Genomic DNA, 23900 nt, shown 5'->3' with positions numbered 1-23900 from the left:
CCTTTCCTCTTCACCCCCACAGCGTCAGGCTCAGCCGCATCCATGGTTGACCATGGGAGCACGTCGGGACTCGTCCCTCTCTTCTTCATCCTCGCCCTTCTCATGTATGTCAACCCACTACGACAACTAATCATTAACATGGCTGACGCAAATCTCAATCAGATTTCTAATGCTAGGATGGTGCCTTCTCTCGTCCTGTCTTGGAGTCTCTATCATGCATATGGTTCGGGAGATGTGGGAGGCTGCTACACTTTCTGCAAACACGAGAACACCGAACAGGAGACGCGGCTTTGCGGGGGAAGAGATGTATGAAATGGAGTTTCGGAGTCGCACTAGTAGGCTTTCGTGATCCAACTCGTATACCACCAAAACTTCCCCCAATATCAGACGATGGTTGACCAAGTATCGTCATCAATCACGATGGTGTTCTTGCGAGTTTGGTTTCAAACCGGTTGTGACGACAATGTGCTCCAGCATACCTCACCCACGTCCCTCATGCGCAGGTCCACACAGAGCTCAGACTGCATCGGTCGAAACCAAGATGCATGTATAAAATGGCTTGTCCGTTAATGATGCTCCCAACACACCTTTCCTCTCCTGCACACTCGTGCACCCTGATTGTTGACCCCGTTATCCTCAATACTATACCGCAATGCGCGTTCGTTCGTCATCCATCATTGCGGCAACCTTGGCTGCCACTCAGCTCTCCCCGACTCGCGCTACTCCTGTTCGGGCTGCACGAGGTACGGGTGTCATGCTTCTTCAGGAATAAACAAGCTCACCACGCCGTTTCAGTACCTATATCAGCGCCAGATACACCAACTCATGACTCGCGGGGCGCTGATGCCGTTCAGACACTCGGCGACCTGCTCGGCGGCCTTCTCCCTCCACTCGTGCCTCTCCTAACCGGCCTTGGCCTGTATGACGCGACCAACCCTGCTGCGCTCATCGACACCGCCTCTCCGGCCATGCAGAGCGCCATCCAGCAGGTTATCCAATCTCTCAAATCACCCAACGCCTCAGGAGTTACGGGCACAGTCTCGGGTGTTACGGGTACAGTAGGCGGAGTCGTCGGGGGAGTGCCAGTGGTTGGCGGCGTAGCCAACGGGGTGACATCCGCCATTCCCGGCGTGGTTTCGGGCGCTACGGGCACTGCGAGCGGTCTCACAGGTGGTCTGACCTCGACGATCCCTGGGCTGGGCTCTTTTGGTGCAGTTCGAACGAATGCAAGTAATGCTCAGAACGCCCCTCGCACCTCCATGGACCTTGATTCTGAGATTGACGTCTTCACCGCCCCTCGTGCACCACCAAACACCCCCGAGCATCGGTCGTCCATGTCACCTGTGCAATCACCCTCGCCGCTGCATGCTTTTACGGAGCAGGGACTTGGGTATGGCCCTGCGATATCAGGAATCCCTACCAAGCTCGATGATGCAAGTGCGGAGTATTCGTCTGGTGCGCCGCCGCCAAAGGATTATAAACCATTGGCGCCGATTCCCGATATCGAAGAGGAATCAGATGCATTTGCTGACGGCGATGAAGGATGCTGAGATGCTGAGCCGCTGATGAGATGGCTTCTAGATCTATGTTATTTGACTGTATGCATGAATATTATACCTGTATCATAATACGAGAGTTAGATCACTGGTATCCTGAATATCCTGCAGGCACCGCCGCGTGTGAGCGTCGCTTCGAACCGCTTCGAACTCACGTCTATCTCCCTCGACGTGAAGCCATGCGTTATGCTGACAGTGAAATGGAGGGCAGCCTCACCAGACAACAGTCTACGTGGTGCCCAGAGTTGCGTCCCTACCACATATCCCGCGGAATTCTGGTAGATGGTGGGAGATGCGTCGAGTGCAGGAGGTCACTTTGCAGCCATGGCCCATTCCGCCCAACAGCGGTATGATCTCCGCGATGAGGTTGCAAATCATGCACTTTTGGATATCATGATCCGTCTTTCTTGGTCCCAAGCAGCTTCAATTGGTAGATCGTGATTGGACCCCTGCCATCGTTTTCGAACGCATCCTCGAACGTTATCTTCAGGCCGTAAAGCCCACTATCGTCCCGAGGAAGATCAAAGTTCTGCCACCCGCGAGCGCCATTAACCGTATCCACCGTCGTGAGTTCCTTCCAATCTGAGTTGCCTGGACTGGCTAGAGCTTCAATGATACAGAATCCGCAAGCATTTACGGATGAGAAAAGGATAGAGAGTCGCCGAGGGACGACAGGTTTCGTGAACATCAGCTGTACGAACTGATGGTGTTCCTGTCAGATGGTCGGGTGTCGAGTCAGGTGGCATCCCGGTGTGTTGACGAGGTTGCACTGACAGCCTCAGATGTCCATTGCTCCTCAGATTCGTCTAACATGTACTTCTTGTTGTTCTTGATGTCGGGACGCCGTGCTGTCGAACTAACACTGCACGACAGTCCATACATCAACAATCAACGGCAATGTGAGAACAAGCAAACTGACACCAATCTGCAGTCTTCGTTGATAAGGTCCACAAGATTGTCATCGCTCATGATGATTGTGACCAGTGCCCACTGGAGAAGAACAAAGAAATGTGTGTGTTTACCGCGCCGAGTCTTCAGCGCGAGTCCGGGGACTGCCGAAACACGATGTTATCAGATAACTTTTCCGCAAGTGAAGTTGAGGAATTGAGATACAGTACTACCAATAGAGGCTTTATTATCATAGGAGAAATGAAAAAGATCGAAAAAAAAGATCGAAACTACAGTACGGAATCTGAACTACTCAGAAGAAGAAGAAGAAGAAGAAAAATAGGTTTCCTCGGTCACTCAACCTCACTTGATCACCAGTCCTCCTGTGCTCGAAATCAGGCAGTGACTACGAAGGCAGTCATTGTGCCTGACTGAGTATTCCTTTCTTTTGTTTTCGCTACCCAGATACAAACCAGTATCGCATAAAAATTTATGGGAATTATTTGCCCGATCTAAAGCATCACCATTAACTTCGCCATGCTCCTTGATTTAGGTTCCGAAACACTCACCATGCCGACCGCCACATATGAAGCATAGTTCTGCATAGTGGTGACAATCATAAAGGCAATCAAACAAAGAGAGTAAATAACTCCGCATTCAAGAATAACACGAGCCAGAGAGCTAAGTCGGTGACGTTGTTTGTGATCAATAGAGGTTCGTCTTGCTATCCACAATTTATAGCTCAAAAGACCTTTGTGTCGTCAGCATGGAAGGCGATGAAGCAGTATCGTAAGATGAACAAACATGTGGGAACCAAGTCTGTGACAAGCACCATGGTAAATGAGGCGAGGTTCCATCTTTCGTCAGACCCAGCCATGAAGTCGCTACCAACGGACCGCGATGCGTTTATGATAGTGACAATGGTGAGAGCTATGCAAGTTTTAGAAGGGAATTTGGTGGACTGCAACCGTAATTACCTGCCGAAGCACAGTCGGTTATTGCAAAGGGAATGACAACCCATAGGGTATTCCACATTCTATAGCAGCGATAGATCTGGGTAAGACGATTAGGTCGTGCTGCTGAACGGTCATCATTCATGCCGATTATTGTGCTTACTAGTATCGAGTCACCCAAAACTGATTCTATGAGATAGCATATGTCCTTGATAGTTGTGTATATGTCGGCGGTGTCATCCATGGCGAATGTCTCTTGTTGTTCCGCCGGTACAGTAATTTCACCTTGATATACCGTAAGTATCTGCGTCATAACGTGCTAATGTATCGCAAGTCAGACGGTATACTTAGGTTTATTTTGTAGGTGGGTGGTTACCGCCGTGCTCAACATAAAGAGCAGCACAGATGCGCCACCAATCAACTGCTTGATGCGGCCAGCAAAGAGTCCTGAGAGCTGAACCGAAGCGGCTGCAACGAATAGCGAAACACAAAAGCCTAATAAAAAGTTAGATGGTCAAGTTCCCCAATAGCCATTATTTTGCAACACACCATAGAGTACACATTCGACAATGAGTGTGAGCAAATCCGCTGCCTTGGCTCCCGAGGACATCTGAAGCGCTAAATGTGAGATAAGCCGATAACATGCTATGGAAATTGAACAGTTCGGTTTTTATACCTGGGATCCGGTTTACCGCCTTTCAGTTGCAATGTTGAGTATAAACGCTTCGCGGGAACGATTCGGAGTGCACTGGCAGCTTTGGTGCTTCGCGGGAACGGGCTACCAATCAGCCAGCGATATCCAGCAATACAGCCTGGCAGCCGGGATGGGCGCGTGACGTCCATACTTTCATAAACGTTGACATTGAGCCGTTGAGAGTGACCGGCCCAATCGAATTTACGAGTAGATTATCAGTCGTCCACTGGGAAACATTGTAACGTTCTTCCAAGAAGTTTGGCTAAACATCACATCACAGCATAAGGTGCCCATGAGCAGACCGATTTCATATAAGAGAGTCGGAAGGGTCTAACGAACGACGCTGGAGCGATGTGGAATGAAATAAACGTGAACAACCACCTGAACCGTCAATGTCAAGGCGCCGACACTAAGTATAACATTCGGCTGTCAACGATTTGAAACTGCAGTGTATCTTGATGTTACCTTATTCTAACTCGCTTTCCGTTACGAGATTTTACAGTTCTTCCGATGCTATTATTGCAACATACTTTGACATGGAGTGCGAGGCGTCAATCCATTGGCAAATCCTGAGATTACCTATACATGAAAATTGAGACCCGCGAGGAGACCAAGCAACAGTAGGTTGAATAATGAAAAGGTGGGAAACAACATGCATCTTCATTGCTTCTCATCCTGCGAGGGCAATGCGAGGGTGTCTAGAAGCCTGGAAGAAGAAATTGGGGTGGTATAGTGCTGTGACGTCATGGTAAACCCTAACCTTAATGCCATTAGTCATTGTGCAAAGAACGGTAGCGAACATTCTGGGTTTGGCGTACATACTATGGCGGCATTGTCCAGGCTGTCGACTCCGGCTGACACAAAGACAAGGACACGGACACAGCAAAGGTCACTCATTTTCCTTCTCTCCTCAGACCACCACAGGCTAATCCACGATTCGCCTTTCAGCGTGTCTGCGTCGTCGCTGGAGAGCAATGAACGGCAACAACGACAGCAACGATAGCTCAAGCGCCTCCCCTCCAAACGGTGGCGGGCGTCGCTTTGGGCAAGGGCTGCAACCCGGAACAGCCCTCCATAATATGCTCAGGAATATCAGCCACGTCTTTACGGGTCCATCCAACCATCCTGGACCACCTGCACAAGACGCAGCGAATGGTGCAACTCAGGGAGCGCCACTGAGTGGACGTCACTCGACCATTGATAGCGTCGATTCCACGCTTAGCGATCACAACGTGTCTCCTCCCGACCACCATCCTCTTCCCTCCAGTTCTTCTCTTCCTCCAGCTCCCTCATTTTTACCAGACCCACCACTTCCCACAGTTCACGCTCCTGCTCCATCCCTCCCTCCCTCCAGCTCTAATCAACCTCACTCATCGCAGCCCGGCCAGAGCGCCAACCGAGGCTTCGACTACGGCTCGATGCCGTCACTCAATTTGTCTGACTCGTCAGACGCTGAGGTTGAGCGCGACGTTGTTATGATGGACGACCACGATAGCACCTGGACGGACGACTCCAACGACTCCCTTGAGCTCCCGCCCCTTCCGCCCCTCCCCCCTCGCACAGGCAGCCGCCGTGCACGCGTAGACGACGATGTCGACAATGCGAGAGACAGACGGCACCCGTCGGAGCGGTTGAACGCGCCGTCTCCCTCCGTTCAGCCTTCATCGTCGCAGTCGCAATCCCAGCCCCAGTCCCAGCCGGATGCACGGCAAGCCCAAGGCACACAGCAAGGCGCACAGCAAGGCACGCCACAGCCGCCGTTGTGGTTCGGCACCACGGGTGAGCAGGGGCGCAGCTTCATGGATCACTTTGGCGCGTTCCTCAGCGGCGCGGGGCGAGCGGCGCAACCCCAGGGGGCGCAGGGTGGGCAAGGCCAGGCGCAAGGCCAGGGACAAGGACAAGGGCAGCCGCGTGGTCTACCTATCTTCTCTACGGGCTTCACAATTACCATTCCGCCCAATGGTCCGCCGACGTATGGACCTCTACCCGAGGACATGCATCTTCATTCCAACCCTGATGCCAACGCCAACGTCAATGCCAATGAGGCGAACCAAATCCCTACACCTCCCGCCCCTCCCCGAGACTTAGGTGCAGGCACTGGTGCCAGCGATGGCACCGCTCCCAACCCCGGGCCCAACGCCAACCCAGACAACCTCCGCGCGCATCTTGACGGCCTCGGCGACGATCTGCGCCGGCGTGTGCTGCACTCCTTCCTCGACTTCATCGTGCAGCTCCCGGGCACGGCGATGACGTCCATGTCGGACGAGTCGCGCGAGGACCCTGAGCGCGCCAAGCGCCTCGTCAATGCGCTCGAGACGGTACCGCACGGGCTTGCGAGGAGGTTGGAGCGTGTGGGTGCCGCTGGGGAGGGTAGCGGCATAGGGGCCGGGGCGGGAGCGGGTACGGGTGGTGGGGAGGCGATGTGTGCGATATGCTGGGATAGTCTCTTGGATGCGGAGAGCGATGGGTTCAAGGCGCAGCAGCCGGCGGGTGCAGCGGATGCTGGAGCGGACGAGTCGACCGCGACTTTGTCAGTGCCAGCTGCCCTCGATGCCGACGTGCCCATGCTAGCCGCCGACGGCGACCTCGGCGCCAGTCCGTCGGGTGATGACACGGAGAAGCCAAAGTCGGACGCGGAACCGCCAAAGGACGAAGAGCAGCAGCAGCAGCGCATTGTGTGTCTGCCGTGCGCTCACGTGTTCCATGAGTCATGTATGCTCCCCTGGTTCACGCGCGCGAAGCAGGCGACGTGCCCGACGTGTAGGTTTAACATCGACCCGGACAATCTCACGCGCGGCCATCCTGCCATGCCGACGTCGATGCCGTTGCCGTTTACGTGGCCGCATACGCCACCGCGTGCTCAGGCGGGCACACAGGCGCAGGCGCAGGCAGGTGAGGCAACGGAGGTACCACGCGCACCTCAAGCGGGAGGTCAAGGACCCGGCGGCGTGGGTGTGCCGCAGGCTGAGGGACAGCAACAGCAGCACGAGCAGGAACAGGAGCGGCAACAACCAGGACAGGCACCACCACCTCCCACTGCGCACTTCCTTCCCCTCGGGCAGCATATCGTTCTTGGCTCGTTCCCGCTCCCGCCTTCATTTCGCGGTCAGCCCCAGCCCCCGTCTGGAAACGCCCCCGCTGCGAGCTCAGGTGCGACTGCTGGCGCTGCTGACGCTGCTGGCGTAGGTGGTGGCCCGTCAGAGCCTGATGTGGATGCGCAGCGTCAGCCACAGCAGGAGCAGCAGCCGCCCCAAGGGCCCACAGCGGAATTCATGACCATTGATTTGGTGTTCAATACTGTGCTACCTCCATGGGCGCCTGGTCAGGGTCAGCAGGGGCAGGGGCAGGGGCAGGGAGGACCGGCAGGTGAAGGAGCGGGGCAGGCCCAAGGCCAAGGTGAAGGTGTTGATGGCAACGGCAATCCTAACGCTAGTGCCAACGCCAGCGGCGCACCCGAGGGTGGCCTAGGGCCGTTGCAGGAGCTGCACGATATGATCCTAAATTTGTCGAGGAGACACGGTGCGCAAGGACCGGGGCCGGATGCAAGGGCGCCTCCTTCCCCGTCGCAGTCTGGTGCGCGAAGTCAGGGTCAGGCGCAACCTGCACACCCGCAACCGCAGACGCAGGGGCAGCAGGCGGGCGGCCAGGGTGTACCGTGGGGTGCTTTCCCTCTCCCGCTGCCGTTCGGCCCTCGTGATGGGCGCCCGACAAGGCCGATGCCGCAGCGCGCTGCGTCTGCTGGGCCTGCCGGTGCTGGAGCTGGAGCTGGGGCTGGGGCTGCTCCCGCTGGTGCTCCTGCTACTGGTGCTGCTGCCGGTGCTGCACCGGAGTTCAGGTTCTTGCCACTCGGCGGGTTCGGGTTCATGGGTCCCGGCGGTGCCGCGCCAGGAGGAGGGCCTGGCGGACCGATCCCGCTCCCATTTCCGATCCCAGGTCAGAGGGAACGGCAACAGCAGCAGCGACCGACCCCGCCGGCACCACGCGTGTGGGCGCTTCCGCCCGCGCCTGGACCGTCGCTGCGCCAGCGCGTGGAGCAGAAGGAGCGCGAGGCGGGGTTGAGGTGTTTTGATGTGAGCTGCGGCGTTGGGCCGAGCGATGATGAGCCGGTTCCTTTGATTGCGGCGTTGTCGCTTGAGGGCGAGGGCGAGGGGAGGAGGAGGGTGATGAAGCAGACGGGGATTCGACACCACGAGCATCATCACGAAGGGGACCTAGAGGGTGGCGAAGAAGGGCACAAGAACGCGAAGGAGGGAGTGTGCGCGCACACGTTCCATCCCGCGTGTCTTGTTAGTGCCGAGCGCGTCGCGGGGTGGGGCGGCGAAGACAGGGATGTGGGCAGTGCGCAGGTCGAGGTGGCGTGTCCGGTGTGTCGAGCGGTTGGGTGGGTGTCGCGCGAGGATTGGGAGGAGGGCGTGCACGCGCTTTGAGGTTTGCGCGGGGCTTATGTTAGATAGTCTCCTTTATATAGCAGTTTTACACGTGTCGCTGCGCTCTTTTTTGACGGCGTCGCGCTTTGTTGACCAGACGCGACGCGTGCTTTTCAAATACGTATTTTCCATACGGAATATCCTTAATGACATACTGGCAAGAGTTGATATCAACTTTGCGCCGTCAAGAGACTCGAACGACTGCCTTGTATATGGGCAAACTGAAGACTCGCGCAAGGGAGGTTAAATTTCAAGTACTTTGGTGTAGCTTATGTGTTGGAACTATTGCTCGTACGGTGGCTTACACGAAAACTACTGGTTTAAACGCGATGCGTTGTGACCCTGTTCGGCCAACCAGCGAGTCGATGGCAATGACATGGCTCTCGTAGGGCCTCGCCACCCATACGCATATCAATATCAAGTAGAAAGTAATAGGGGCAATTTGCCCCATCTGTTAACAACGTCATGTTGGGCCAATAACTTGGGTGACATGTATCGGATAATCACTTACGAAGTTGAACACGACATAGGAAGCGTAGCTGTTGAAAGCGATTACGACCATGAATGTTATCAGCGATAGAGAATAGATAATGCCGCATTCAAGAATGATGTGAATGAGAGGGATAAGAACATGTCGAGCGGATGAGCGCCTTGTCTTCCATAGTTTATAACTCAGAAGGCCTTCGAAAAGTCCATCAGCAACGCCGAAGAAGAACAAGAAGAACTTCACAAACAAGTAGGGACCAAATCGGTGACAAGCAAAAAGGCATACGCCGCAAATACCCAGCTTGCGTACGATCCCTCCATCCACCCGGTTCCGCTTGTCCTGGTCGTGTTCACAACAGTAACGAACCCGAGAGCTGTCAAATCCCTCAGCAGCTCCCCAGTTTGAACGAGAAGATGGATTACCTGCAGCCACGCAGGACGTGATCACTGAAGGTACCACAATCCATATGTTGTCCCATACCCGGTAACACCGGTAAATCTAAAGCGTTCATAACGTTAATCCTTGTTGCGAGTTTGACGTCAAGCAAGTTCACCAGGATGGCATCGCCTATGATTGACTCCAAGATATAAGAGACAGCCTTGATAGTCGAGTAAACATCAGACGAATCGGCAAGATATGCGCCCTCTTCTGGTCCTTGTAAGGTCACAAATCCTTTATATGATTTGAAGACGTGAGCAATCATGTGCTACTCATGCATGTCAATCATAGGCGCAACAAGAGGATAGAAGTGATCAGTACCACTGTGCTCAATATGAAAAGCAGTGTCGTTCCGCAACCGAGCACCAGTTTAGCACGGCCTGTGAAAGCTCCCGAGGTCTGAATGAGAGCAGAAGCTATGAAGAGGCATGTTGAAAAGCCTGACAAAGGAGAGGTCAAGATACGTTAGGATAAGGCTCCACTCCTGAAGAACGTACCATAGAGCACTCCTTCGATGACCAGTGAAATAAACGAGGATGACTGGAAGCTAAACGCCATGGAATGATCAGCGGACTGGTGAAACTAGCTACTCGTGTTTGAAGCACGTTTGGCCGCTGATGAGGCTCTTATAGGAATCATAAAGCCACATCCAGGAGATCCAAAGAACCACAAGCCTCATGCTTCGCGGGAAGCGAGCGGACGAGAATGCCTCAGAGCTGTGCAGACCATCAAAAGTGGCATAGTCGCGGGAGAGATGTCAAGTCAAGAACAACGTCCACGGAAAGCACAGGAAAACGTCGGTTTGGAGAACGTTAACTTAATTTTGGTGACGGGCCAGGACCTGCTGCCAAGTGGGCAAATGAGCAAATGACGAAGACCAAGGAACAGGATGCATGCCCAGCTGCCGGGGACCAAAGAAAGTCCTATACCTTGTTTGAATATTAATGTCTGCGGATATATGAGCAGGGTGTGGATGTCACTGATAAGGCTGCTATCAGGTCAAGCTGTGCTTCCACGGTACAGCTGAACCCTAACCCTGTCTTGGGGTTCATTCGAGGATCACTAGGTGAGTATTATTTATTGGCAAGAATCAGATATACCTACTCAGTCAACCAGTCTCTTGTAGGCACACTAAGGATACTTGCCTGTTCATTTTTGCTTTTAATGCCATTTTCACTTTGATCAGCAGCAAGCTGCCTCAGCGAGCAACATGGAGTTGTGCAGGGCCGGGGCCCAACATCGGGATGCACAGCTTGAGCGCTTGTAGATACGATTCAAGCAGTCAAGCGTTCCGATGCATGATAACGATAATTTGGACGGGGCCAAGAAAACTTTTTGACCTTCTTTGCATCGAATGGTTGTAGGAACGTAGAGCAACCAGTGATGAGTCACTGCTTAACGTTCCTATCTTTCATGAACAGACCCACACTTTCGCAAACGAAAGACACTCACCATGTACAAGTGCTGAGTCACGCCAAGGGAAGAAATACAAGGACGCTGTTACTCCATCCATACAGCTCTTGTTGGTTGGTTCAGGAGCATCCAACAGTACTTCTTCGTCAGAACATGATGAATTACTTGAGCACATGTGTAGCCTGCGAATGGAACAAGCCCTACACTGCAGAGCGCGCCCGTAGCCCATAATCGTGAGTTGCGCCACCGTCTAGGTCCAACAAGGCGTCAGGCCCTGTACATCTGCGAGCGAGGTGGGAAGATTGAGCAGCAAATGGGCGTTCTTCGCGAATGGGCATGACCTGATCCTTATGCTCAATACAGCAAGCCCCTATTCTATGCTTCTTTTTCCTTCCCAAACGCAGACAACGCTACGCCCTTATCCGGTTGCTACCTTATGCTCGTTTTTGTCAACGTCGGTGGTCTGGTTTCCTTCAAGCTCCCTGCTATGGAATATATAAGCACCAACCGTTGCAAGGCGACTCCTTCACAGACCAGCCTGGTCAACCCAAGAAACAAGAACCGTCTTCCCTTTGTTTGACGCTTCCCACTCAACCCACCCCACACTACTCAATAACCACTAGACCACGGTGCTTTGACCCCTGTCATCCACACTTGCGTCGAAAATCATTAATCCGCATCCACAAACACCGGATCCACCCACTTCACGTTCCAGCACGTTAATCATGTCCTCCTACTGCAACGTACCCATGTCCCCATCCACCGGTTTCTTCCCATCCGCGCCTGGTGCACCGCACGCATTCTCTGGCATGCACGGTGGGGACCCCCGCGAGGCCCATGACATGTATGCGGCACTCGGCTCGTCGTTCGGTTTCCGCTCGGACAGCCAAGGCTCTCCCAACCAGAACCGCAACAGCATGAGCTCTCTCAAGAAGCTCGTCCGCAGGTCATGAACAACATCACAAACGTCTCATTCACGACACCCGTCACTTTCATGCCTCCTTCTCATCAGCACAACTTTCTCTGTATCATTACCCTTGGAAGATTGGCGAAGACGGCCTTCTGTTCAGGCCTTTGGTCAGGACGGAGATAGGACTTGAGGTTAGGATAGAAGAGCTTCGTCATGACGGTGCTGGGTACCGCATTAATCTTCCATTCATCTCTTCCACACTACTTCACAAGCACATGCATAGAATACCACAACCACACTGTAGCATTATTGTCTCTTTACTCTTCGTTTTCAATGGGATTATCCACGTTGTATCCAACAAAGATGTGGTTCCTGGTGATGCGATCCGCCGTCGCCAGCGATGAACAAAAAGCAGGTTATGTAGGTACAGTTTAGCCCCTAAGTTCACTTGAATTCTCACCCCGAGACGTCGAGACGGCACCGCCGGTTCGGACAAGTCCGACTCCCCGAATGGACGCAGGGCCCGCCTGACAATTGCACGTTCACTAGCAGTGCTAAACGTACTCAACGTTCAACTTCTCGCCTCCAACACCATGGCGCCCTCACGAGCAGCAGCGGCTAACTCAAGCAACGCCAACACCGCATACCTCCTCTCGCTCCTCGCAGAGTATACCCACACCCTCGATTCCCTCCCTATCGACCTCTCCCGTAACTTTGCAGACCTCCGCGAACTTGATGCCGTCCTGTCCTCTTCCATGGCCTCCATCACTACCAAAATTAACAGACTCACAGAGATGATTGAGCAGGGCGCCATGTCCCAACAAGAACGCCTCATCCTCCTCTCCGAGATCGCGGAGGAGGCCTCCCGCCTCAAGCTCGGCAGCGAGGACAAGATTCGCGTCGCCTGCCAGGCGGCCGACAACCTCAAAGGACACACGGGCCACATGCGGAGCCTTGCAAGCCTTATTCCTTCTTTCGACATCACCACCCTCAACCGCAAGACGACCTACCCCCACGTTGCGACCCGCTCTTACGCACCACCACCGGAGCCAACTCGCCGGAGAAGAGGGAATTACCTGCTCGCCAGCGCAGGTAACGACTACGCAAGCCCTGCGAAGAGAAAGCGGTCCAACAAAGACGATGAGTACGACGGAGCCAAATCACCGCGGAAGGAGAGGACGACTGAGACCAACTCCAGAGCGCGCAACAATGCTCGTGCGAGACGGTCAGTATCCCAGCTCCTCGCATACTCCCATCTTGAACCCATTCCACAGGCAAGATCGTGCTGCATCACCAACGGAGTCCCTGCTCTCCGTCATCGACCCACCACCTCAACCTGCAACCAGCTCATCCCGCGCTGGTGGGCGAAGCGGAAATTCGAATCGGCGTGGCAAGAATGCAGCCAACGGCAATGTGAATTTCGAAGATTCAGCCGCTTCCCGTCGTGAGGCCTTCAATGGGACGTCGGCTCACGGTTCGGGGGGTGCAGCGTACGGAAACGGGGGTATACGCAATTACGATGCTCAAAACGAGTGGGGCAGCGTTCCTCATGGTCAGCTGGAGGGCCCGGGGATGCCCGTGGCCAGGAACGGCGCTCATGCAGGCACGTCTATAATTCTTCCCGATGCTGCTAACCATTGACTTTTCGTTGACTTCTATAGCAGATGCTCAGAATGCAGCGGTGGACACGGCGACAGATGCTGGCGAAGGGGACGGCGATGGCGACGACAAGACGTATTGTTTCTGCGACGGTATTAGCTTCGGCGAGATGATTGCATGCGATGATGCAAACTGTGAACGGGAATGGGTGCGCGATCCGCCTGCCTCCTTCTGGTGTTTCCGACTGACTTGGCATCTATATAGTTCCATCTTGGGTGCATTGGGCTCACGGTGCCGCCCGACGGTCTTTGGTTCTGTGAAGTCTGCAGTATGAAGCAACGGAACGCCAAGCGCGGCTCCAGAGGCGGTAAAAAGCGATCGGGCGGTGGGCGCTCTGGCAAGGCTGCCAACAACTCCTGATCGGGGCAAGGAGGTTCTGTTTTTCTTATTGGATATGTATCTTTGTATTCGTAACTTGATATCATTCTTAATGTTTTGCTAATTGGGTTAACTTCTGAAGACAGTGTGTCAACTTACGCGTATGATCTCTTGTAGAGAGAAGCGCTCATTTCTACGGCTGCCAACCGGGTGATAGAATTCCCTTCGAAATATAACTTGTGATACCTTGAACGTTCTGACTCTGCTCACCACGGCACTCAGATAGGGGTTTGAGGCTCGCCAACTAGAGTCTGACTGTCCTCAAGGCGACGCGGTGTCTTATCTTGGGTGAGAAGTGCGGTTGCATTACCCGAGCACGACGCGTCTCCAATATTCACGATCACGTGAAGTGCGCAATTATGCGGGGTTAGTACTTTTAGCGCTTGCTGCAACCGCTTGCCCTTCACGGTCATCGTGCACCCTCGGTGAAGAAAGTACCTGCCCCTTGCCCCATTGCTTCGTGCCGTTGGCAAAATGGTACTTTCTACTACCTCATATCCGGCATGGATGAGCCTTAGCTGACAGACGCGATGATACACCTTGGTCTAGAAAACATATCAAAAGGGTTCATGATGCCACTGTCACAGACCACCGGTCAGTTCAGCCGAGTCACCGTGGAACAGCTCGAGGCTCTGGTGCAGTAAACCTGCATCTACAGCGGCTTCACCGCATGGCCCAGTATTGGCCCTCGTACTTCATCTTGACTTCATTTCAGAGATCACTTTTTTGATGGGGTGCAAATGATTTCAGCCCGAGATCACCGCAGGCGTGCGTCGTAGACGAGATACACACTCTGCATTGGACATTGGCTGTCTGTAGATCACTCTCGTAGACACTTGGCACATACAGCGAACAAGACGCAGTCACCCGATCCGGAGTCTTTCATGGATACCGTCCACTGCCGGGAATGGTGGGACCGAACGATACCACATGACTTGTGGGAGCATAACGCGAACGCGGGGTAAGCTAGAGCTTTCCTAAATAAAGCGCAACCCGCTGTCAAGGACGTACAATTGACCTCACGGATACTCAATGGCCTTCTGTTTTCAGCCATCTATGTGCTGAAAATACCTGAGCGATTCAGACGACTTACTGCCGAGGTGATGTACCCGACCTTCCCTTAAGTAGGTCGAAATCTAGTGCGTTGCTTTTCCCCACCCACTCACGATCCTCCCTCATAGCGCACCCGTAAGTGCTGCTCAGACACTGCCAGTCCCCGGATTTACCCCGCAGTCGATCACTGTCCAGCAATAACTACCATGACTCGCATGACCGTCTTTGGTTTCTTGGTAGCTAGTGCTGCCTTCGCGAGCGCTACAGGGTAACCACGACCTTCGGCTTCCCATACTCTCGTGCTAACGATCTTTTTCGCATGTACTCAGCGTAAACTTGGGCGCGCAGTGGGCTAACGTCATAACGCGTTCCACCACATCCTCGCCCCCAAACGCCACCGCATCCTCTGGCAAGAATGGCGGAGGATGCTACGACGGCCAGTGCTGGGACTATTGTGGTGACACGCTGAGTGGATGGTGCTACACAGCTGTAGACCAAGGCGGATCGACGCAGAACTGTACATCGGATAATGACTGCAGCATTTACTGGGCGTGCTCGTCCGACTGCGAGGCGATGTAGCCCAGAATACCACTTGTACAACGAATGTAACATTTATTGGGTTCAAAGAGCTGTGCGTTAGTTTATGGAAAGTTGAATATTGAATTACACTGAGACCGTGTACCACAAGTCAGCTGTTCGATGATCACTCTGTGTTTGCACTGGTAAAGCAAGGCATCCATCTGAACCGAATATCGGGAGAGTCCATCTGCAGTAAGGGCAGAATCTCTGCATTACTACAATAATGCATGCCGAAATAGGGGGAGCAATGACTTCAGTACAATAAAAGAAACGTACTTATATATACCGTATACACATGATCAACGCCTTTTAGAACCCCTGCCATCGTCCGGTCCAGGTGAGATTCGTCTCTTTCTGCTATGTTGTCAGGTTGGTCAAATTACGCTAACAGAGTGATGGGGGCATTACCTGCTCCGTTCCTCAGGTTCGCCAGAAGGAGTCCGTCTCCCCGAGTCCTTCCCCCCACCGTAGTCCAGACCGTCAACCGCTGGCGCATTGTTATCCCTATCCTTGTATCTGTTGGCGTTCCGCGGTCCCGTTGGAACATTGGGTGGTAGAGGCGATGTTGATCTAACAGGTACAGCAGGACCTGTGGAAGGCATCTGTGAATTATTGCACCCAGGATGAACTGATACCCACTTACCATCGCCATATCGTCCCCGCCCACGGCCGGCAAAAGCACCCCGTCCGCGTTGATTTGACACCACACGACCACGGTATTGACCTTGAGGCGTGCCACGACTGCCTGGCCCAGGTGGGACATTCTGTGGTGGGACACTCGGCACCGGCGTCTGCTGATGTTGTTGGGGGGGATTTGGCGTGTTGCTTCCCTCCATGCCCGGGTACATGCCCTGCCCCATCTGCCCTTGGTCCTGCTTATGTCAAGCCCGGCGCAGCAAGAGACAGCGAAGAAAATGCTCAATTACACGTAGACTAGACATAGGAAGGGGACATCCATACCTGCATACCAAATTCGTTGTTCATGCCCATACCCATCATGCCAGGCCCTGGTCCGCCCCCGCCGTACCCGTCCTGCATGCCCATCTGCCCACCTTGCTCCGGCGTTCCCGTCCCCTGGGGCCCGCCGCTGCCGTCCGGCATCATGGGGCCTTGCATGCCCATGTCGCCGTTCATACCCATGCCCATAGGTCCCATGTTCATCCCGCCCATTCCAGACATGTCCATCATGGGGTTCATGCCAACCCCGGGTCCCATCATATTGTTTGCACTGGCGTTGTTCATCATGGCATTCGCACCGGTCATGACCATGGTCCGGAGTTCAGGAGGGAGAGCAGTGAGCTGGTCTTCGGGCATACCGGCGAAGTTCTAATAAGCCGGGTTAAACCCAACATTCAGAGCTACCGAGTCTCAGTGGTTTACTTACCAGGACGTTTGTCTTCAAAACATCTGCCAACTCCCCAAGGTCTCTTCTCCGGTAGCAGTAGGCCTCCCACGACATCTCGTCAAATCCGTAGTTGAACCAGTCGCTTATATCCGAGCCTGGTCTCCGCCATGGCTTTTCGCCCATAGCGGTGAGATCATATTCCAATATTGATCGACCGTCTGCCATGCCTATCATGTTTGGGTTGATTATGGGATGTGAAGGAGCGGCGGAGACTGGAGGTAGTGTTGAAGGGTCGGGTCCGTCATCACTCTGAGTCTGCTCTGAGGCTTGCTGGCCGAGATGAGACTGTGGTTGTGGAGCTTGGGCTTGAGATGTCGACCCTGTCAGAGGCGATTGTTGAGGTCTCGAAGGTGCAGGGGCTCCTCGCTCGCGGGGTGTATATTCAGTGGTTAAGGTGGGTTGTGCGGCTATGTGCATGTAAATGTGTAAGTATATGCACTAAAGAAGTATGGCACGATGCGTACGCTTGATGGGCGTGGCCTGCGAGGCATTCAGCGCACGGCTTGTAGTTGGTGGAGGCCGATTTGGCCTTGTTAAACTGTCAGAACAGTCTGGTGGTGAATACAATGGTCTTACCGTAAATCCAACGAGCGAGATGGTTGATCCATTATAATCTCAATGTCCTTTTAACGTAGGAATATGAATGAGACTTCAGTCAGCATTGGCTGTTGTCACTCACATCTTCGTCACTATCCTCGTCTTCTCCGCCGTTGTCGTCCTCGTCTTGTTCATCGTAGCCGTTTTGCCCATTCTGACCATTCTGACCGTTCTCTCCACTGTAGTCGCCATTGGTCTGTTCTGGAGGTGTTGCAGAACCGAAAGGAATCTCTTCTTCTGCCTTGGCTTCGAGATTCTCGACGAGTCCATTTGATGCGGCTTTCACGGTTTCAAGTGGAACGCTGAAAAACCTTATGGGAAATGGTGATCCGGTAGAGGTTGAAGTGGGACTCACGGTTTGGGCACTATTGGCACGGCACGCGACCATGTAAAGGCAAACGTCAATGTTATTCAACGTAGGGATACAGCAGATAGACTGGAAAGATTGTCTGAGCACGCAGTCAATGAATCGACTCTTACCGGAGGTTGGAACTTCGACCTTGGTTGGCTCTCGGTCATTTGCGCTTGACTCGCCATAAAGAAAGATATCGTCGTCGTCATCCCTAGTCGAGCAAGCTCAAGGTTAACATTCAAGAAGATTATCATTCATGCAATGGATAGACAGACATTACGACCTAGGTAGCGACCTTCCTCCAGGCAAAGTTACTCCAACAAGCTTTTGGCAGAATGCTATATAGACAGGCGAAAACGTGACCGGCCCCGTCTTTGCCACCTGTGACATGCGTACGTGACACCCGTACCGACAGTCACACCTCGGCGTCAGTTCGGAAAGCCGGACGCTCTCCGTTTTGACTTTGCGTGGTCTGGTCAAGTCAAAGTCCATCATGCAGTTCCTCCGCACAGCACAAAGGTCGACACGCCCAGTCACGCGTATCTCGACGCGTCAATATGCTATCTCGGTCAAGCCACCAGTCACATACGAGGGAAAAGCTGTCCCCCGGAAGTATGGCGAAACCAAATCCTTCCTCTACCACCAATACACGCGCATGCTCGATACCACTGCCGACTCCCCCATGATTTTCCTCCAGCACAAGAACTTTTCCGTGGCTAGGATGCAAAAGCTACGCAAAGACCTCTCGACCGCTCACACCCGCTATGCAGCTTTGCATCCAGACGACGCCTCTCTTGTAGTCCCTCCCTCCCTGTCTATCATCCGCACTTCGATTTTCGGCGCGGCACTTCGCGAGTTCTCGCCATTGGACCGCCAGGCCATTGACCAGATTTCAGATATTGTGGAGAACGGGTTCGCAGTTCTCACTTTGCCCTCACTCAATCCTCCACAACTTGATGCCGTCATTCGCGCACTCGAGCGGTCCGCGCCTCCTCCCGCGCAACCAGGGGTACAGGCGAAGAAAACAAATCCCACCGACGACCCAAACTTCGTCCCCGGAAGAAAGCCACAACGCGTGCGCCCTATCCTTACCCCTGAGCTCAAGGTCATGGGCGGCTTGATAGAACGGAGGGTTTTTGCAGCGGAAGGAGTGAAGGACGTGACGAAGCTCCCCACTTTGGATACTCTGAGAGCACAGATTGTGGGCCTGATTTCGGCACCTGCGTCACAGCTTGCGGCGGTGCTTGGAGAGGCTAGTGGTGGCAAATTGGCTCGGACGCTCGAGGGGCTCAAGAAGAGCTTGGAGGAGGACCAAGAGGCGGGCGCGCCACCATCATAGAACTGTGAGTATCTGGCCCTTTTTACTACCATATAGTCGCTGGCGCTAAGGCATTGAATCCCGCAGACAAAACTCCCAAGTTCTGTCCTCCCCTCCTTCACCCGTCTTTCCTTGGCCGTGGGCCCGCTCTCCCTTCGTCATGCGATGTTCGTACCCTTTCCATAGTGCTCGGTAGAAGACGAACGAGCGCAATAGAATAAAACATGGATTTAGTAGTGCACCCTCCTTCTTCGGCTTCGGCGGATTTTTGGCTAGCCGTGGAACGTCCCTAGTACAACCACGTTAATTATAATTGTTTCCTAGACACGCTAAACGTGCTGACCAGCCCGTGTAAGGTGCGACATTACGAAGTGTGATTAAGATGGTTCCGCGTTCGGCCACTTGCTTTTGGGTTGTTTCCTCGTCGCCCGACATGTTAGCATCTGATTCTTCATCCTCTGTATTCTTGCGTTTACGGGGCCCGTTCACGACTGGGACAGATCCTGTTACAAGGGACTTGGAGGCTGACCGAAGGAAGTCAAGTATTAGAACCTGATTAGATAAGATGTTTCGATCTTGGTTTGTTATACCCTTGCCTAGCAGAACAAAAGATGAATGCATAGGGGTAGCAAGGTGTCTTTGACATACCAGCGTGTGGAAAGTTCCATACAATCCGATTCCACTTTTTCCCTTTGAGTGCGAGAACCTTTTCAAGATGCGTAGCGTCGATACCAAAGAGTATTTCAACTCCCTTATGTTCCAGAGCCTCGACCATAGTTTTCGCGTCAGGATATTTGACATAGCACTCATCTTCTGAGTCATACGCAGTAGCGGTAACATTGGAAGGGGGGAGATCTGCGAGTACAGGAGGCGGGTGAAATACCAGAGCATGAGTAAAGGAGAAGTTCCCTTCGCCAATGAGCAGTATTTTGTCTGTTGGATTGAACGGGATTGTCGGCCTCGGAGGTGCCTTGTCTTTTCCCTTGTCCCGACCTTTCCCTTTCGCCCTCTGTTCCGCTACCTCAGCAGCATGTGAAGCCTTTTGTTTGCTCTTCAGTCGCGCTTGCTGGCCTTGCAATGTCGCCTTGAGTGACGTCTTCTTGCCCATAAGTGTGCGATAGAGATGTTGGTACACTGAGGAGCCCGATTTGGCAACTAAGCAGGCGGTTGTTTGGATCTAAAGCTCTTGGTAAACAAACGAATTGGGGCACACGTCTCCAGACACGTCACAAGAGAAAGTTCCATATAACTCACACATTTGCCTTGCACACGGTCTATACACCTCTACCCATTCATTCCTTACTAACCCAGTCAGTAGTCAAAATGGTGCGCTAATAAACTGTTGCACTACGCTCTTATTGACTAGTAGCTGTGTTCAGCCTACCCAATTCGAGATGCGCCAAAAGAATGCCCAGTTCGCCAATGCGGCACGGGCAGGAAAGAAACCTACCAAGCCGTCACGGCAAGAACAGCTCTCGAAAAGGAGCCCTGTTGGTCTTGCAGCTCTTGGAGTGATATTATTCGTCGTCGTGGGAGGAGGTGCGTTAACGCTACACCATGCTTCCCCATTTGCGAACTTATGTGCTGCACTATCAGTGGTGTTCGAGCTCATTCGATTGATGTTCCTGTGAATTGCTTTCCAAGACCCAGCACAGTCGGGAGATTACGCGCTTGCTCGTTCTACCTGTCCTGTTTCCTATGCACTTTCGAGTTCCGGCAACATATGTACCCTCGCTTTCATCTATGGCTTTCATTTCATCAATAATATTCCATTGTATCACCAAGTCAGTAACAGGTCTGGCTAGGGATCAGATTCTAGTCTTCACCAGCAGTGCTGCCAGTCGCACTGATGCTCATGCTTTGGCTACGGTTACCTGTCTGGCTCCCTGCCTTGGTCGTTTGCCCGCTTCCGGAGCCGGATGGGCCTTCGTCCTTTGAACTCTCGACACCTTCCATGGCATCCTCTTCGAGTTCCTTCTCGTCGACCTTGATCTCGTCACCAGCCCAGATGCGCATGGTCGGCTGCCAGATCATAACAATGTTGTCTTCCGATGTCGTGGATGCCGTCCAGTTCTCGGGTTCCCCTGGTGCCCAGCAGAAGTCGGTGGGACGCGCAGTGTGGCCTTTGTGAAATGCTGTCAGCCATGAGAACCTGTCAACTAATAAGAACACTGACCTCCGTGAATGAAAAGAAGCTCTGGTGGTCCGTCTTCCTGATCGTCCGGAGTCTGCTCTACACCAATCTGTGACAGATCCCAGATGTTAACACGTCGGTCGCTGGATGCAGAGGCGAAGATAGTGGCATTATGCGGAGACCATGCGAGGTGAAGCACTTCGTCCGTGTGTGCTTCGAATGTATGTAGCTTTTTCGTCGGGTTCCGTAGGTCATGAAGAATAATGGTCTACGTGACATCAATAAGCACGTCAATCTCCAGCTTCGGGGTCCAGGACCAACCTTGTCTGCGCTACCTGTAACAAGAAGATGCTCGCTGGCTGGGCTAAACGCACAAGAGAGGATTTCCCGATCATGCGCTTGCACTTTCGTCATAGCGTCCTGGGCTGAGCGGGTATCCCAGCTGTTCACATGTCAGTGATGCCAGGTGGAAATGACAATTAACTACGGACATGAGAAGCATCTTGTCATCACCAACGCTTGCAAAGACATTCTCCTTCGTTGCATGCCAGTCCACATCCTGTGAGATATATTAGCTGAGGGAAGACCAAAGTAGGAAACGGCAATGAACTCACGCCTACTACGGAGGTGTGGCCTCGGAAGACGGTTGTGGGTTCAATAGTAGATTTTGCCTTGGTATACGATGTAATATCCCTAATTCAGGAAAATAATGTCTTCGTCGAGAACAGTATGCATGACCAATTGCAGCTTACCAGTGGCAGATGGTCATGTCCTCAGAGGCACCAAGAATTTGCCCACTTTTTGTTGGGCTCCATGCCAGGCCGTAGCTATGTTCTTGTCAAACAGTAGTCAAAACTGCAAGCGACGCACGCACCCTTCCTTGGTTTGACCGACGAGCCTGATGTCAGGTTTGCACACGCCTCCCCGCTCAGGCTCCGATGAATGTTTTGTCCTATCAAACACGAGCACCTCCCCAGAGACGGCTTTGGTCGCAAGCAGATCTGGGTTTTGCCACATGTACCTCGCGCGGTTAATTTCGCCATCGTGGTTGATTTTCTGGATGATCTGGATGCGTGGCTGCGCCGGAATGGTGTGACCTCCAAGCTCGCCGCGCTCGTCGTCGTAATTGGAGCGGTCAAGTTTATCGGAGGAGGGGCCATCGCGTTTGGGAATCTGGACGGTCGCAATTTGAAGGTAGTCTTGTGCTTGTCCCGAGGTATGTGTTCCAAGAAGAAGTCGATGGGTGGTGAATGGCTTGTCCGCAGGGCTGGGAGGACCTCAGCTTAGATGCATAATTGTTAGCATCGGAACCTACGATTCTCGGTCCGGGAACCATTGGCAAGTCAAGCTGGGCCAGTCAAGGGCATGGGTGATGACAAGGTCATAAAGGTAAGGCGCATTCTTCTTCCTGCAAGATCCTGTTCAGCATGCCATTGGAATTCCAGCGCTAGACCGGAGCACATACCAGGTTTTGTACTCCTACATAACATCCCGCGTACTCCAATGTTAGAGTTGTGCAGGTGAAACACACTTAGACGAACCTCGTTGATAAGCTTGTTCTCTTCCTCAGCCGCGAGATCGTCGTCGATCTCTTCTTGTGCTGTGGGCTTCATGACGGGCAGAGTGTGGAATGCACGTGCAAAGTAGTAGTACCGAGTGAACCGATGCACGCGACGCGTCTGTGACTACGCGCTGGCGTCGGGAGTCGGGATCGGATGCAGAACACACCAACCGGCAGTTCGCGAGTTCGTGTCAGCTTGTTTGAATCCTGTACATAATTAGTTAAAGCAAGGCCCTCACGGGCACACCTGGATCCGGATATCCCGAGCTGAGTGTCATATAGTAGTCTTTCATGCAGTGGTAGGTCAATTTCGAGTAACGTGCGTAACTAATTACGTTGGTAAGGTCAAACTAACAGTCAAGTCCAGTAGCCCGGTACCGATGCGTGACATCATATATGAACTTCAAGCATTATCGATGATAGAGCGCATAGTAAGCCCGACATGTAACCGTAACTCCTGTTCTGTAATATAATCCGTGATGTAGTATACAAGAGCTTTAGCAGCCTCGCCAGAACCAATGTACTTGATGTCGTTGTTTGACTGAGTTAGAAACAAAAGGACAGGGTTGTAATTGTTAAGACGCGGATGCCACCTCTTCGGTAAGGTGGAGCCCGTTTCTTCATCAAGTGTAGTACATTCGTAGACTCGTGACCAGTCTCCCGAGACGCGTGCCTAAAGAGGCAACAGGCCATGGGGGCCTTCGCATCTGGGAGACTGGGAGATTTCGTCGACTCCCTGGCAGGGAGCCAACTGAGTTTGAATATTGGCAGTAAAGAAGCATTGAGAAGCGTCGGAGATCGGTTAGATAAGCCGGCATTACCGCAGCCGATCGAGCACTTGTAGTCTCGCGTCGCGTCGCGCTCTGTACGCGCCGTGCCCATGAAATATAACAATTTGCACCCTATCCCTCCTGCGTGAACGTAAGATATACTACCCTGGCCTCATCCTAACTACTACCAGCCGCCTCCACCACCTCCACCGCCCGTATTTCGGCCGCTGCAATGGACAACACCCCCTGCATGGCTCTCTGAGGATATCAGACTAAGGGAGCTTTCGACGGCTCTGGTTGACACGGAAATGACAGCGCTCGATCTCCA

At 53.2% G+C, this 23900-nt stretch overlaps 12 protein-coding genes across 12 annotated transcripts; 6 read left to right on the top strand and 6 right to left on the bottom strand.

The window, feature by feature from the left end:
• The first annotated feature begins 23 nt into the window (after positions 1-23).
• CONPUDRAFT_141398 (uncharacterized protein) lies at positions 24-1583 on the top strand. Its single transcript, XM_007765551.1, has 3 exons — positions 24-104; positions 163-743; positions 796-1583. The coding sequence occupies exons 2-3, from the start codon at positions 653-655 to the stop codon at positions 1548-1550; spliced, it is 846 nt and encodes a 281-aa protein (XP_007763741.1). The 5' UTR covers positions 24-104; positions 163-652; the 3' UTR covers positions 1551-1583.
• Positions 1584-1947: 364 nt separating this feature from the next.
• CONPUDRAFT_149194 (uncharacterized protein) lies at positions 1948-2525 on the bottom strand (the record flags this gene model as incomplete). Its single annotated transcript, XM_007765550.1, has 3 exons — positions 1948-2268; positions 2331-2418; positions 2476-2525. 3 exons carry the CDS (start codon positions 2523-2525, stop codon positions 1948-1950), a joined length of 459 nt encoding a protein of 152 aa, XP_007763740.1.
• A 232-nt stretch (positions 2526-2757) lies between these two features.
• CONPUDRAFT_141397 (uncharacterized protein) lies at positions 2758-4383 on the bottom strand (the record flags this gene model as incomplete). The annotated part of the gene is made up of 8 exons (XM_007765549.1): positions 4074-4383; positions 3947-4007; positions 3774-3892; positions 3561-3716; positions 3422-3497; positions 3249-3374; positions 3014-3195; positions 2758-2850 (listed from the first exon to the last, which is right to left on the bottom strand). Exons 2-8 carry the CDS (start codon positions 4005-4007, stop codon positions 2758-2760), a joined length of 813 nt encoding a protein of 270 aa, XP_007763739.1. The 5' UTR covers positions 4074-4383.
• A 3571-nt stretch (positions 4384-7954) lies between these two features.
• On the top strand, positions 7955-8518 carry CONPUDRAFT_43949 (uncharacterized protein; the record flags this gene model as incomplete). The annotated part of the gene is made up of 1 exon (XM_007764219.1): positions 7955-8518. One exon carries the CDS (start codon positions 7955-7957, stop codon positions 8516-8518), a length of 564 nt encoding a protein of 187 aa, XP_007762409.1.
• Positions 8519-8935: 417 nt separating this feature from the next.
• CONPUDRAFT_141395 (uncharacterized protein) lies at positions 8936-10237 on the bottom strand (the record flags this gene model as incomplete). The annotated part of the gene is made up of 5 exons (XM_007765548.1): positions 9941-10237; positions 9486-9677; positions 9372-9427; positions 9030-9344; positions 8936-8998 (listed from the first exon to the last, which is right to left on the bottom strand). The coding sequence occupies exons 1-5, from the start codon at positions 9999-10001 to the stop codon at positions 8936-8938; spliced, it is 687 nt and encodes a 228-aa protein (XP_007763738.1). The 5' UTR covers positions 10002-10237.
• Positions 10238-11445: 1208 nt separating this feature from the next.
• On the top strand, positions 11446-12063 carry CONPUDRAFT_79312 (uncharacterized protein). Its single transcript, XM_007764657.1, has one exon. It carries the CDS (start codon positions 11582-11584, stop codon positions 11807-11809), a length of 228 nt encoding a protein of 75 aa, XP_007762847.1. The 5' UTR covers positions 11446-11581; the 3' UTR covers positions 11810-12063.
• Positions 12064-12359: 296 nt separating this feature from the next.
• Positions 12360-13868, top strand: CONPUDRAFT_96443 (uncharacterized protein; the record flags this gene model as incomplete). The annotated part of the gene is made up of 4 exons (XM_007765547.1): positions 12360-12991; positions 13041-13369; positions 13428-13573; positions 13630-13868. 4 exons carry the CDS (start codon positions 12360-12362, stop codon positions 13783-13785), a joined length of 1263 nt encoding a protein of 420 aa, XP_007763737.1. The 3' UTR covers positions 13786-13868.
• A 1123-nt stretch (positions 13869-14991) lies between these two features.
• Positions 14992-15533, top strand: CONPUDRAFT_79311 (uncharacterized protein). The gene is made up of 2 exons (XM_007764656.1): positions 14992-15124; positions 15186-15533. The coding sequence occupies exons 1-2, from the start codon at positions 15063-15065 to the stop codon at positions 15433-15435; spliced, it is 312 nt and encodes a 103-aa protein (XP_007762846.1). The 5' UTR covers positions 14992-15062; the 3' UTR covers positions 15436-15533.
• Position 15534: 1 nt separating this feature from the next.
• On the bottom strand, positions 15535-18110 carry CONPUDRAFT_161755 (uncharacterized protein). The gene is made up of 11 exons (XM_007765546.1): positions 18065-18110; positions 17918-18000; positions 17793-17802; positions 17520-17739; positions 17417-17463; positions 17305-17369; positions 16820-17247; positions 16396-16761; positions 16079-16307; positions 15844-16024; positions 15535-15792 (listed from the first exon to the last, which is right to left on the bottom strand). Coding segments are annotated over exons 1-11 (1689 nt in total). The 5' UTR covers positions 18067-18110; the 3' UTR covers positions 15535-15734.
• A 207-nt stretch (positions 18111-18317) lies between these two features.
• On the bottom strand, positions 18318-20215 carry CONPUDRAFT_116262 (uncharacterized protein; the record flags this gene model as incomplete). Its single annotated transcript, XM_007765545.1, has 4 exons — positions 18318-19132; positions 19197-19396; positions 19451-19703; positions 19756-20215. Coding segments are annotated over 4 exons (915 nt in total). The 3' UTR covers positions 18318-19130.
• A 271-nt stretch (positions 20216-20486) lies between these two features.
• On the top strand, positions 20487-20738 carry CONPUDRAFT_44668 (uncharacterized protein; the record flags this gene model as incomplete). The annotated part of the gene is made up of 2 exons (XM_007764267.1): positions 20487-20646; positions 20704-20738. Coding segments are annotated over 2 exons (195 nt in total), but the record flags the coding sequence as incomplete, so codon positions are not given.
• A 108-nt stretch (positions 20739-20846) lies between these two features.
• CONPUDRAFT_161753 (WD40 repeat-like protein) lies at positions 20847-22895 on the bottom strand. The gene is made up of 10 exons (XM_007765543.1): positions 22783-22895; positions 22707-22720; positions 22557-22649; positions 22116-22508; positions 21994-22068; positions 21856-21934; positions 21733-21800; positions 21563-21683; positions 21284-21509; positions 20847-21230 (listed from the first exon to the last, which is right to left on the bottom strand). Exons 1-10 carry the CDS (start codon positions 22852-22854, stop codon positions 20923-20925), a joined length of 1449 nt encoding a protein of 482 aa, XP_007763733.1. The 5' UTR covers positions 22855-22895; the 3' UTR covers positions 20847-20922.
• Between the last annotated feature and the right edge of the window lie 1005 nt (positions 22896-23900).

Source organism: Coniophora puteana, assembly GCF_000271625.1.
Source record: "Coniophora puteana RWD-64-598 SS2 unplaced genomic scaffold CONPUscaffold_1, whole genome shotgun sequence".
Classification (NCBI taxonomy): domain Eukaryota; kingdom Fungi; phylum Basidiomycota; class Agaricomycetes; order Boletales; family Coniophoraceae; genus Coniophora; species Coniophora puteana.
This window is presented reverse-complemented; position numbering and strand designations above follow the sequence as displayed.